The sequence below is a fragment of the Pimephales promelas genome, chromosome 20 (assembly GCF_988280905.1).
Source record: "Pimephales promelas chromosome 20, fPimPro1.hap1.1, whole genome shotgun sequence".
Classification (NCBI taxonomy): domain Eukaryota; kingdom Metazoa; phylum Chordata; class Actinopteri; order Cypriniformes; family Leuciscidae; genus Pimephales; species Pimephales promelas.
Window position 1 is genome coordinate 9,807,474 of NC_142788.1, and position 13,239 is coordinate 9,820,712.

The 13,239-nt window shown below is 46.8% G+C and overlaps 1 protein-coding gene across 1 annotated transcript in view; it reads right to left on the minus strand.

The window, feature by feature from the left end:
• tnnt2a (troponin T type 2a (cardiac)) overlaps positions 1 to 13,239 on the minus strand; it is a 28,855-nt gene that overhangs the window by 9,373 nt on the left and 6,243 nt on the right. The window contains exons 2-5 of the mRNA XM_039689772.2: positions 12,512 to 12,565; positions 9,771 to 9,800; positions 9,452 to 9,476; positions 9,294 to 9,357 (exon numbers count right to left, since the gene is read on the minus strand). Of these exons, the coding sequence (XP_039545706.2) occupies positions 9,294 to 9,350 (57 nt within the window). The 5' untranslated portion in view covers positions 9,351 to 9,357; positions 9,452 to 9,476; positions 9,771 to 9,800; positions 12,512 to 12,565. The remainder of the gene's footprint in view (positions 1 to 9,293; positions 9,358 to 9,451; positions 9,477 to 9,770; positions 9,801 to 12,511; positions 12,566 to 13,239) is intronic.

Genomic DNA, 13,239 nt, shown 5'->3' on the forward strand with positions numbered 1-13,239 from the left:
TGTGTTCTGTCGATTTATTGAAGAGCCACATGGAACAACTGCGTTCAGCTTGTTTACATCAGAATCAACTCTCTTACTCTTCGCTGTATTACGCTGACCTTTAGAACTCTCGTAGTCCCCCTAGTGGACTGGTTATATAACACCATAACACATATAGGTAATTCACAATACCCTGACACCTCCCTCTTTTAGTATAATACTCCAGGGTACAATTCTGTTTTAACTTAAAGTCAAAACTCAGTAACAAAGCATAACACTGTGCGTTTAACCCTGTAGAACTCACCACAGAACATATTTTATCACCTCAAACAAAACAATATTAATTATTATGTTCAGGAATAATCAAACCTGGCTATTTAACACACTTAAATTAACATTAAGTGGCACTGACATATCAGGATCTTTCATAAGTCCAATCGCTCTGCTGGCTTACTCACTCTTCCTGATCTGGTGATAGTATGTTTTGTTGCAATTGTCTCTGCAAATAAATCAGAGTCTCTGTGAGGTTGAGCCCTCAGTGGTGATTTTTCTGAACTCACAACTGTCTTTAACATGGTTCCTGAATCTCCATCTGGAAGCAACTGAAGATGCCTTCGATTTCTCCGTTTCTCTCCCCCCTCATCATTGGAAACTTCATATGACCGTGGAGTTGTGCTTTCTCTCAGCACCGTCGCAGGCCCTTTCCATTTAGATTCGTTGTCCAGCTTTAACAAGACTGAATCCCCTGGCCTCAGGAGAGGCAAGTCCTTTACACCGTGTCGTGTGTTAAAGTAGAATGCTTGCTTTTCTTTCGCTTGTTTGTCTTTCTCTCTCACACTTGACTTGTTCGGCCACTTTGGTCTCAGATTTTTCGGTAAGGTGGGTAGAGTAGTACAGATTTTTCTTCCCATTAGCAATTCCGCTGGGCTTACCCCAGTAGAGGTGGTGGGAGTGGCTCTGAAACACACGAGTGCCATCAACGGGTCATCCTGTTTCAGAATTCGCTTTGCTGTCTGAACCGCTCGTTCGGCGTGTCCGTTACCTTGTGGATTATGCGGACTCGATGTAATGTGTTGAATATCGTACTCAACACAAAAGCTCCTCCACGCTTCACTGGAGAACTGCGGTCCGTTGTCGCTAACAATTTGTTCTGGTATGCCGAATCTCGCAAACAACACTTTGAGTCTCTGAATAACATGTTCAGATGTTGTTACGTTTAGCAGAAGAATTTCTAAGCAGGGCGAATAGTAGTCAGATACTACCAGATATTGTTGCGCTCTGTGCATACACAAGTCTATGGCTATTCGTTGCCATGGTCTTTCTGGTAGTGGTGTTGACTGTAAAGGTTCTTTGTGCTGTGCACGTTTGTTTTCAATGCAAAACTTACACGTCTCGATCTTACGTCTGAGATCCTCCGAAATCCCAGGCCACCACACAGTCTCTTGAGCGCGTGCCCTGCATTTTGACAAACCTTGATGTCTGTCATGAATTTTGCTAAGCATCTCGTGTCTCATTTATTACTATGGGGAATTACTATGCGATTCCCCAGCACAATCAGTCCCTCACTCACTGATAAAGAGTCTTTCCATTTGTAAAAGCTCTGTACGCTATCAGGAACCCTTTTAGCATATTCTGGCCACCCTTCTGTTACGAACTTCTCTACGGTTTGTAGCTGCTCATCTTTTGTGTCTCCGTTTTTATTTCTGTTAGCTTGCGCTGTGACACAGGCACACAACTAATGATCGCATTCACGTGACAACTCACATCTGCTGTCATGAAGTCTTCAGTGGTGTTCAATGGGCTACGCGACAGTGCGTCCGCAACAACCAAGGTTTTGCCAGGTGCGTACTCCGCTTTTGCGTTAAACCGCATGAGTCTCATTAAAAGTCTCTGACATCTTACCGGCACTGTGTCTAGATCTTTGCTATTAATCAGTGGTACTAATGGCTTGTGATCAGTGATCAATTTGAATGTGTCCATGCCCACTAAGTATTTCTGGAACCTTTCACACGCCCACACGCCTGCAAGGCATTCCTTCTCAATTTGGGCGTATCTTGTTTCAGAATCCGTCAATCTTCTCGAACAGTACGCAACTGGTTTCCAGCTGTCCTCATGTTTCTGCATTAAAACACCGCCGATACCGTAACTGCTAGCGTCCGCTGATACTACGGTTTCCTTTTCCAGATCGTAGTGTGCCAGGACTGGAGCTTTTGTGAGCGAGCTTTTCAGAATGTTGAATGCTCTTTTCTGCGGTTGGTCCCATGTCCATGCACGTCCGTTCTTAAGCAGCTCATACAAGGGACCTCCCTTCGTTGCCAAGTCCGGAATGTATTTACCCATGTAGTTTATGAGGCCTAGAGCCCTCCTCAGCTCATTCACATTGTTCGGTTTGGCAAGTCACTTATTGCACGTACCTTTTCTGAGTCTGCTCTGACTCCTTGTGCATCCACGACGTGACCCAGAAACTCTGAAGCTCTGCTTTCCTGAAAACGCACTTTTCTTTATTCAATTTGAGCCCCACACTTTCCATCCTTTTCAGCACTTTCTCCAGGTGTTTGTCATGCTCAGCCCGATCTTTCCCGTACACGATCACATCATCCATGTACACTGCGACTCCTTCCATGTCCCTGAGAAGTCCATTCATCTTTCTTTGGAAGATTTCCGGGGCTATGCTGATCCCGAAAGGAAGCCTCTTAAAGCAATAGCGTCCCACCGGAGTAATGAATGTCGTCAGTAAGCTGCTCTCATCACATAACGGAGTCTGCCAGAATCCTGACGCAGCATCTAATGATGTAAAGACGCTTGCTCCAGCTAGCTTAGCTAGAATTTTGTCTGTAGTGGGAAGCATGTATCTTTCTCTTTTAATGTTGTCGTTCAGTTTATTTAACCTCACAAATTCTCACGCTTCCGTTGGGCTTCATGACCGGAACCATGGGTGCACACCAATCTGTAGGTTGTGTGACTTTTTCCACGACACCTTGTTCCTCCATTCTCTGCAGTTCTGCTGTTACTTTAGAAAGCAGTGGTAATGGTACTCTCCGTGCAGTATGTACTGCGTATGGCTCTGCGCCTTCTTTCAGGTGTATTTTTACCGGCTCAGTTTTCATTATACCACTTCCTTCAAAAACTGTGATTATCTGCTCTATTCTTTTGACTAGCCCCATATCAGCTGCTGTCTGTCGGCTTAGAAGATTACTGACAGTCCTTCCGTCAACCACATACACGGTTAAGGCATATTTTCTACCTTTTGTGACGAGCACCCTCAGAGGAAGCAGCGTCGCCCTGGCAACCAACACAAAACACCTGCACGTCCTCATCGCTGGCTGATCGGTCACAGCTGCTCCCAATCAGCCCACAGCCACATAAGCAGCACATGCTTAGCAAACAGACAGACACTAGTCTCGAACTGAATGGAAGTGCTGGTCTAACCCTTCTCTCTATTCTCCCCAGAAAGCAGCGAGTGACCGACAGCCCATCATTTGTGGAGCACGTTTTGGAAACCCACTTTCACTTGAATTGAGCACAGAAGAGCACTTAAAGCACCAGCCACCACACGCCAGCTGAACTTTTCACCAACGTTATTTGATTGTAAATAAATCCACCCTCTGGGGCCGTTTCACGAAGCCAGCCTTGTCGAGTGTTTCTTCACCCCGTGACAGTGGTGGAGAATGCGGGCAAGTTCATGAAGAATCACCGACAAGTTCACCGCCCCAACCTCTGAATTTTTTTCTCTTTTCTTGTGCACTACAGGTGGCGGAAAGCGGCACGCTCATCCCCGCAATGGAGGAAATATTAAAACGCCTCGCTGAAGTGAGCATTCGCCAGCAACAAATTGTGGAACATCTTGCCACTCGCCAGGGCAGGACGGAGGAAGAACTCATCGCCATTGGTGCTTCCGCCACCCAGCGCATTCCGCTACCTGATTCTCGCGCCCAAGCAACCCGCCTGCTGCCGAAGATGACCGCTGATGACGACGTGGAAGTCTTCCTCCAGGTCTTTGAAACCACCGCTAAGAATGAGGCATGGCCCGAGGACGAGTGGGCACGCGCGCTGGCACCCCTCCTCACCGGAGAAGCCCAAAGGGCTTATTTCTCACTCCCTTGTACCGATGCCGAAGATTATAACAAAGTCAAGCAGGAAATTTTGGCGAGGCTCTGCCTCTCTTCCATCTGCGCTGCCCAGCAGTTTCAGGAATGGGAGTTCAAGCCCCGTGTGCCTGCCCGGGCACAAGCAGCCGAGCTCAGCCGTATTGCTCAACACTGGCTCTTGGAAGGGAACCCCACCGCAGCTCAGGTAGTGGAACGAGTGGTGGTCGATCGCCTCCTCCGCGCTCTACCCCGCGCACATCGACAAGCGGTTGGGATGAGGAACCCCACCAACATCCTGGAGCTTGTGGAGGCGATGGAGCTGGCGGATGCCATCCATCACCGTGAGGCTGGGGACCGAGCACCGCTGTTTCCCCGAAGGGTGGTCCAGGAGCGACGCCCGCTCGAAGGGACCCCACGACCGGTCAGCAGACCGATGGTTTCCCCACCGCGAGATGAACCCATGCCCAGCGCTGAACCACCGTCACCCCAGTGAGCATGGTTAGCGGGTTGCATCGTCCACCAGCATGTACCATCGGGAGCCCCCGAAGCAGATGTGATGGTTGAAGGGAAAAGTTTCCGGGCCCTGCTGGACTCGGGTAGTGCGGTCACCCTAATCCAGTCGTGGCTGTGTGGCCCCCGAAGAGGCCAGAAGAACTTCCTCCCGATTACCTGTGTGCACGGAGACACTCGCCAAGTACCATCGCGTATAATCACTATCTCGTCACCCCAAGGTACCTGGCCGGTGGAGGCTGGCCTGGTGAAGGACCTGCCGGTGGCCGTACTACTTGGAAGAGATTGGCCCGGCTTCGACAGACTGCTCACAGCCGCTACTCAGACTGCCAGCCCCGAAGGGAACCGTCAAAGACGGAGACGGCCTCGTGGACCCCGCCGCCGATCTGCCCTGCTCGCCTCCGACAGCGGGAGAGATGGTGAGTCCCCCTCCCAAATGACTAATCTGTTTTATGATGTATACCAACAGGCTGCGGGAGGAGGCTCCTTTGCCAAGGAACAACGGGAGGACGATCGGCTCAAGCATTGTTGGGCGCAGGTGCGAGCCGTCGATGGAAAAGACGTCCTCCCCCGGCCCCACCCTCTCCCGCATTTTGTCGTTGAGAATGGCCTGCTGTACTGTGTCGCTCAGCGGAGGGGGGAGGAGAAGAAATTGCTGGTTGTTCCTAGAGCCAAGACCGGAACCATCCTAGAGCTGGCGCATTCCCATCCCATGGCAGGACACCACGGGGCAGCCAACACCACTCAGCGCATCCGCGACCGTTTTCTCTGGCCGGGCCTAGAGGCCGAAGTGAAGCGGTTCTGCCAAGCCTGCCCGACTTGCCAGGTCACGTCGCCCCGGACCTCTCCCCCCAGCCCGCTCATCCCGTTGCCGATCATCGAAGTGCCCTTCGAGCCGATTGGAATGGACATAGTGGGGCCGTTGCCAAAGTCTACCCGGGGGCACGAACACATCCTGGTGATCGTCGACTATGCCACCAGGTAGCCTGAAGCAGTTCCCCTACGTAAGGCCACCGCAAAGTCCATCCCCCAGGAGCTGTTTCTGTTGGCCAGCCGAGTCGGTCTCCCCTCGGAGATCCTGACTGACCAGGGGACCCCGTTCAAGTCTCGGCTGATGGCAGATCTCTGCAGGCTGCTACGGGTGAAACAGATGAGGACCACAGTCTACCACCCCCAGACGGATGGACTCGTGGAGAGATTCAACCAGACCCTTAAGCAGATGCTTAGACGAGTGACGGCAGAGGATAAGCGGGATTGGGACCTCATGATTCCCTACGTGCTCTTTGGAATCCTGTTCGGTCGTCAACCACGTGGACTCCTGGATGTCGCCAGGGAAGCTTGGGAGCAGCAGCCTGCCCCTCATCGTACTATCATCGAACATGTTCGACAGATGAGAGAACGGATCGATCGAGTAATGCCATTGGTCCGCGAACACCTCTGCAAGGCCCAGCAAGCACAGCAACGCCACTATGACAGGGCAGCCCAACCACGGGAATTCCAGCCCGGAGACCGCGTCATGGTCCTGGTCCCCAGCTCTGCCTGCAAGTTCCTGGCCTCCTGGAAAGGGCCATATACGGTACTGGAAAGAATTGGACCCGTCACGTATAGGCTGAGGCAACCTGGTCGGCGGCAGGCGGACCAACTCTACCATGTCAACCTCCTAAAGAAGTGGGTGGGGACACGGGACCAGCTGGCTGCCTTGAGTCTCACCGAACCTGTGGTTGTTGACGTCAACCCTCATCTCTCGGCTGCCCAGAAGGTGGAGTTGCAGCACCTGGTCAGTCAGTTCCAGGATGTGTTCTCTACCCAGCCCGGGCGGACCAGCGTGATCCAGCACGACATCAAGACATCCTCTGGAGTCATCGTCAGGCAACGGCCCTACCGTATCCCAGAAGCTCGTCGGCAGGCTATTGAGGATGAGATCCAACAAATGCTGAAGTTGGGGGTTATTGAACCATCCCGGAGTCCGTGGTCCAGTCCCATTGTGATGGTCCCAAAGCCGGATGGCACCCTCCGCTTTTGTAATGATTTCCGCCGCCTGAACGAAGTCTCAGAATTCGACGGGTACCCTATGCCTCGGGTCGACGAACTGCTGGACCGCCTCGGAAGGGCCCGGTACATCAGCACCCTAGACCTCACCAAGGGCTATTGGCAGGTACCACTCTCTGAAGCTGCTAAGCCGAAGACTGCCTTCTCGACTCCCAGTGGCCACTGGCATTACCGGACCCTTCCCTTTGGCCTGCACGGGACCCCTGCGACATTCCAGAGAATGATGGACATCATCCTGCGGCCCCACCAGGCATACGCAGCGGCCTACCTAGATGACGTGGTGATTCACTCCGAGGCATGGGAGGAACATTTGGATCGTCTGCGGAGGGTGCTCTCAGAACTCCGGCGGGCTGGACTCACCGCCAATCCCCGAAAATGTCACCTAGCCCTCTCCGAGGCCAAGTACCTGGGCTTCCAAGTCGGACGAGGCCTCATACGGCCGCAGGAAAAGAAGGTAGAGGCCATCCACACTGCCCCGAAACCCCGGACGAAGTCCCAGGTACGAGCCTTCTTGGGGTTGGTGGGTTATTACCGATGTTTTATCCCCAACTTCTCCTCTTTAGCCGCCACCCTGACAGACCTGACCAGGAAGGGGCAGCCAGAGAAAGTATGCTGGACCCCAGCGGTCGAGGAGGCCTTCGCCCGGGTCAAAGCAGCGCTTACGTCCTCACCCGTACTCCGCGCTCCCGATTTTAGCTGCCCCTTTCTGCTGCAGACGGATGCCTCCGACACAGGACTGGGAGCCATCCTGTCCCAAATCCAGGAAGGTGAGGAACATCCGATCATTTATATCAGCAGGAAGCTGTCCCCGGCCGAGAGGAAGTACGCTGCCGTGGAGAAGGAAGCCCTGGCTATCAAGTGGGCAGTCCTGGAGCTCCGGTATTACCTCCTGGGCCGCAAGTTCACCCTGGTCACAGACCACGCCTCCCTGCAGTGGATGGCCCGCACCAAGGACACCAATGCCAGGCTGACTCGCTGTTTTCTAGCCATACAGGATTTCCACTTTGCTTAGCAAACAGACAGACACTAGTCTCGAACTGAATGGAAGTGCTTGTCTAACCCTTCTCTCTATTCTCCCCAGAAAGCAGCGAGTGACCGACAGCCCATCATTTGTGGAGCACGTTTTGGAAACCCACTTTCACGTTAATTGAGCACAGAAGAGCACTTAAAGCACCAGCCACCACATGCCAGCTGAACTTTTCACCAACGTTATTTGATTGTAAATAAATCCACCCTCTGGGGATGTTTCACGAAGCCAGCCTTGTCGAGTGTTTCTTCACCCCGTGACACTTTATGCTCCACTGATGCAGTGAACTGTCCAATGCAATTCAGTGATCCACCTGGGCTGTCTAGTGCTACGTTCGAACGAAGGAGCTGAGCCTTTGGTTGAAGCTTTTCATATGTCACAGTGTTCATTACGGTAACATCCGCTCCCGTATCGATCTTAAAACTAACTGGGGTATCACCTATCTTAAGTAACACACTCCATTTAGCTTCTTCTGACTCATTTTTGTTACTCACTGTGCCCAGATAAAAGCTGTCTTCACTCACTTCATTCGCCGTCACTTGTCTTACCGTTTTTGACTTGCACATTCTCGCCCAGTGTCCTTTTCTTTTGCACTTTCTGCATTCGGTATCTGCTGCTGGGCATTTTCTGATGTCTTTGTGTCCTGTTTTACCACACCTGCTACACGAGTTTCTGTTTTCTCACCAGCTCTTTTATATTTCTCTCTCGTCCAGGGCCGATTTGCCGCCTTTGATGAACGTCTGGAGGCTACCTCGTGCACGCTGTTTGTCGACTGACCCTCCTGCTGACTCATCTGCTGCGCAACATCCTCGGCTTGCCGCGTCATCTGCACCGCAGTTTCCAGGGTAAGTGCTGTCATTAGCTGCATCCTCCTAGACAGCTCTTCATCATGAATTCCAACTACCAGTCTGTCTCTTATATGTTCATTTCGACTTGCACCGAATTCACAATTCTCACTGAGTTCGTAAAGGGCTCTGATATAGCACTCTGCATTTTCCCTGGGCCTCTGCACTCTCTGATGAAAACATGCCCGCTCGTGTATCACATTCTTTTTTGGTAGGAAATACTCATCGAATTTTCCCAGCACCGTTTCTTACTCCTCGGCACTTTCCCCTTCTCCGAATGTGAACGATTTGAAAATGTTCTCCGCTTCAATGCCCATTGCATATATTAAAGTGCTTATCTGTACCTCTTTGTCCTCTTTGCTTAGTTTTGTCGCGGTCCTGTAGCGCGCAAACCTCTGCCGCCACGTTGGCCATTCTGTTGAAACTCTCTGGCGGGTGAAATTTCGACATAATGCTCTTCTCTTGTCTTTATAAGTCTTTATACTTCTGACACCATGTCTTATAAGCATTTGCAAGGAGGCATTACTTGTGTTCTGTCGATTTATTGAAGAGCCACATGGAAACACTGCGTTCAGCTTGTTTACATCAGAATCAACTCTCTTACTCTTCGCTGTATTACGCTGACCTTTAGAACTCTCATAGTCCCCCTAGTGGACTGGTTATGTAACACCATAACACATATACTGTAGGTAATTCACAATACCCTGACAGAACTGAAGTGAGGAAATGGTGGTAAAAGACCCATCATAACCAAAGTAGTTTAGTCTCAGTAAACCTCCTGGGGATTTTACTCACATCAAAATCAACTCTTTCTCCATCTGGAATCTTTGGGGGAATGAGGTTCGGCAACATGAAAGGTCTGAAAAATATAACGATAGTCTTTCAAAATTCGGCCTGATATGAAATCGTGTACTTTTGATCATGATATTTAAAAATGTAACAAATCAACTTACTTTAGGAATTTGGGTTTGGACCCCTCTGAAAATGAAACATACAATCAACCAGAAGTCATTCAAAGTGATTTTTAACACAATAAACGATAGATGCTGACGAATATGTCATTAAATCCGCAAGCTAGGTTTCAATCAAAACAGCTGTCTTTTTTTCCTCTCTGTATTGAATGTTATCATAAAAGGATTAGGGATGATCTAATGCTTAGTTTGAAGACACTTTCAGAAGGGTGTGTGTGCCATTATACAGGTTTCAACACGCCACAAACAATTACTGGAGAGGTGTAAATCTCAGCTTTCCTGACTTTAACCAATGCAATACCTCCTCCATCTTCTGACTCCTCTTCCCCATCTGAAAGAAAGATGGAAATGTGTTCAGCATCACTGACATAGAGAACAGAGGGACAGAAGGAGAAACTAATGACAGAAAAATGATGGGGAAATTACCATGCTTCACTTCAATATACATGGAGATTTATTGTGAGATTTATACACGAGATTTATTGTGTGTTATGAGTTCAGTTAAATATCATTTGACGGATTAGTTCCAGATACACAGGTATACACATACGATATTAGTATTTTAAAAGGTTAACTATATAAAAGTGAAAATTAAAATTGACTTGCCTTAAAATTATTTTAAGTTGATTTAAAACTTTTTAAACTAAAATACCAGCAATTTATCTTTATAAAGTGAGCCTGTTAAACAATTAGTTTTTTTTTTTTCTTTTTGGTTCTGTACTCTTCTATCTGGTTGCTGTTTGGTTGGGTTTATTTGGTTAGGTCTTTATCAGTGCAAACAATAACCCTTTTATAAAAACAGCAATGCTTGGATGAAACGTCAACGCGGTTCTGCCCACAGATTTAATATAGATACGACTATCATTTATTGCCGAATCAATAAAGCATTTCTGTGGCTAGGTGATCTGTTTTGATAAGTCATTTGTCAGATGGTTCAACTAAATATGAAAACAAAGTGCAAATTCCAATTGTTCAATGTTGCTTTCATAATTTTTTCGTCTGCTTCTAAATAAAATAAAAATAGGATTTTATTTTACACCTTAAAACAATTTTATTTGCAATAATAAAAATATTATTTTGGCAAGAATAATTTTGGTTAAGTGGATTTTTTTTTTAAATCATAATTTTTAAACATATTTCTTTTCCAGTTCATCCAAGAGAATATGTTAACCATAATGTTTAGAGCAATGCCTGACATTAAAGGTTAGCTTTGAAAGCATGAGATCCCACCCTCCCTTCAGAGCGTCTCCAAAGCCACGCCTCCTTCAAAACACATGAACACACAGCAGATTCTCCAAAGCCTCACGAGAGACTGCGTTAAACCTCATGTCTCAAAGCATATAATATTACAATTTTAATGAATGTAAAACATTGCAGAGCTCTAGTTGTACCACCTGACTGCTGCAGATTAGCATTGATAGTGTTGACATAGAAAAATAAATCCAAGTCTGAGAACGTGAACAGCTACAGGTAGAACATCACGGGTTGCCATCTTGTAATTGCGGTTACGACATGGCAGCATTATCGCATTGTTTTGATTCAGGAGGAACTGTAAAAGGAGACGACGCTCAGTGACTAACGTCTAGGGCTGGAATAAATATCGATTTCTTGATATTATTTGATTCTCATTTTTACAAACCGATATCGATTCTTAAATCTGAAGAATCGATTAGTCATCCTGTTTCATTTGAATGAATGGAACATTGTCTCGCGGCTGCGCACATCCAAAAAAATCGCAATAATCTTTGTCCTTTGTTACTATTGATATGAAACAAAGTCTCAGTTTTCAAATTACGTCCATTTTCTTTAGAAATTCAAAAACATTGATAGCGTTTTGGCGCTTTGATTCCCTTGAGAAAAATGGTCATTTATTGTAACTGATATCCAAAATAATCGATATTGAATCGAATCGAATTGTAATCGAAATCGAATCGAATTGCAAGCTTGTGAATCGAAATGGAATCGAATTGTGAAATTTGTCTCAATACCCAGCCCTACTTGCGTCTGTCTAATGGAGCATACATACGTTGACAGCCAGGTAGGATAGGAAAATGGTCCGAATGCAATGATTAGACAATTTTTTTGTTTTGGTCCTGAGACTTCCACAGAAGATATATGTACATGTTTCAATATTTAGACCACTTCTATTGTTGACTGCTGTCAGGATATGAATTTTCTGAAATTTCAACCAGTGTAACCAACCCAATCTTACGACCAAGTTGTACGAATTCGACGAATGATTAAAAAGTGGCTAAATCGTAAAAATTCATACGACCTCACTCGTACGAATTACTACGATTTTGCTAAAGCGTACATATTTTACGAATTGGCCAACTCGTATGAATTCATACGAATGACCTACCCCTTACCCCGCCCCTAAACCTAACCATCACGTGGGTTTAGACAAATCATACAAATTCGTACGAGTGAGGTCGTACGAATTCAACACTTTTTTTTATCATTCGTCGAATTCGTACGAATTGGTCGTGAGATAGTGTTGGTATAACAGAAAAAAAATATTTATTAAAAAATTTCCTACCCTTTAAATAACTTCCAACATGTAAGAACTCTTCACAATCTCCGCCCATTGCTCATATTATTTGTTTACAGAATTTAGATTTGTCTCCCTATCATAAGTTAATGGACTAATACTGTAACTATTGGGAAGGATGTTTTGCAACTTGGACTTTATTATGTCAATCATTTCAATTATGTTTGTATTGCATTTTTGTTGAGTATTTTATCTTAAGGACTTAATAACATCTTACCAGAAAAAGCTTTAGCTTCTTTTTTTTTTCATATGTACATGTAAAACATCTTGTACAGCATGTAAAACATATTGTTGACTGTATTTATGCAACTCTTGTTAAACTTGTAGGAAATGTACACTACAGCTCTTGTCATAAATCACCTCAGCTGCTGACATGGCATTACATATTTACTACCTTTTTAATGTTCCCAATGTTCACTAATTTCCTGATAGTTTGATGGAGGTCTGGAGGGGTTTGAGGTGAAACTGAGGGGTTCCTCAACAGGACTCACCGTGTTCCTGGGTCTCTTCCTCTCCTCCTGCTTTCGCATCGTCTTCTTGAGCCTCTAAATATGGAAAAAGTTGCAGGACGGATCTATTTAGCTCGCATTACTGTCAGTTGTGACTCATTTGTTTTGCTTCTTTAGGTGCCAATTTGCATAAAGATTCCTTTGAGATTAGTCATTTGAGAGTGTGAAAAATGTAAAAATTATTGTGTGTACTCTTTCAGGGGAAGATTGAGAGAGTTAGTTCCTGAGGGCAAAAAAAAAAAAAAGCCGTCTACCAGCCTGGGCATGATGGGTATTGGCAGGCCAGTTAGATTAAAGCATGCCTCAAATCTCACACTCACAGCTATACACACCTCTCTACCAGCCACGCAACTGTTGTCTATGATATAAATGTGTCGGCGTGATTGAAGTCAGACCAAACTTAAAAAGTAGTACAGATGGTAATACCACTCTTTGATTTATACAAAGGTTAGTTCTGGTCCTCAAATCTGATTGGCCGAGCCGTTAAAACTCTTCACTGTTTGTATCATTCTGCTTGTCTTTTTCTAGATAGACTGTAAGACTCTGAAATGAATGGTATAGTCAGCCTATTCTCACCCCCAAGGCGTCACTTAACTGACGCCTTGGGAAGCATTTGGACATGCTTCAATATCTGACGCTTTAGGCGCCCTTTAGCGTCAGTAAGATGACGCCCTAGGATCGCGTGTACCCTACCCCCACCCCACCCCACA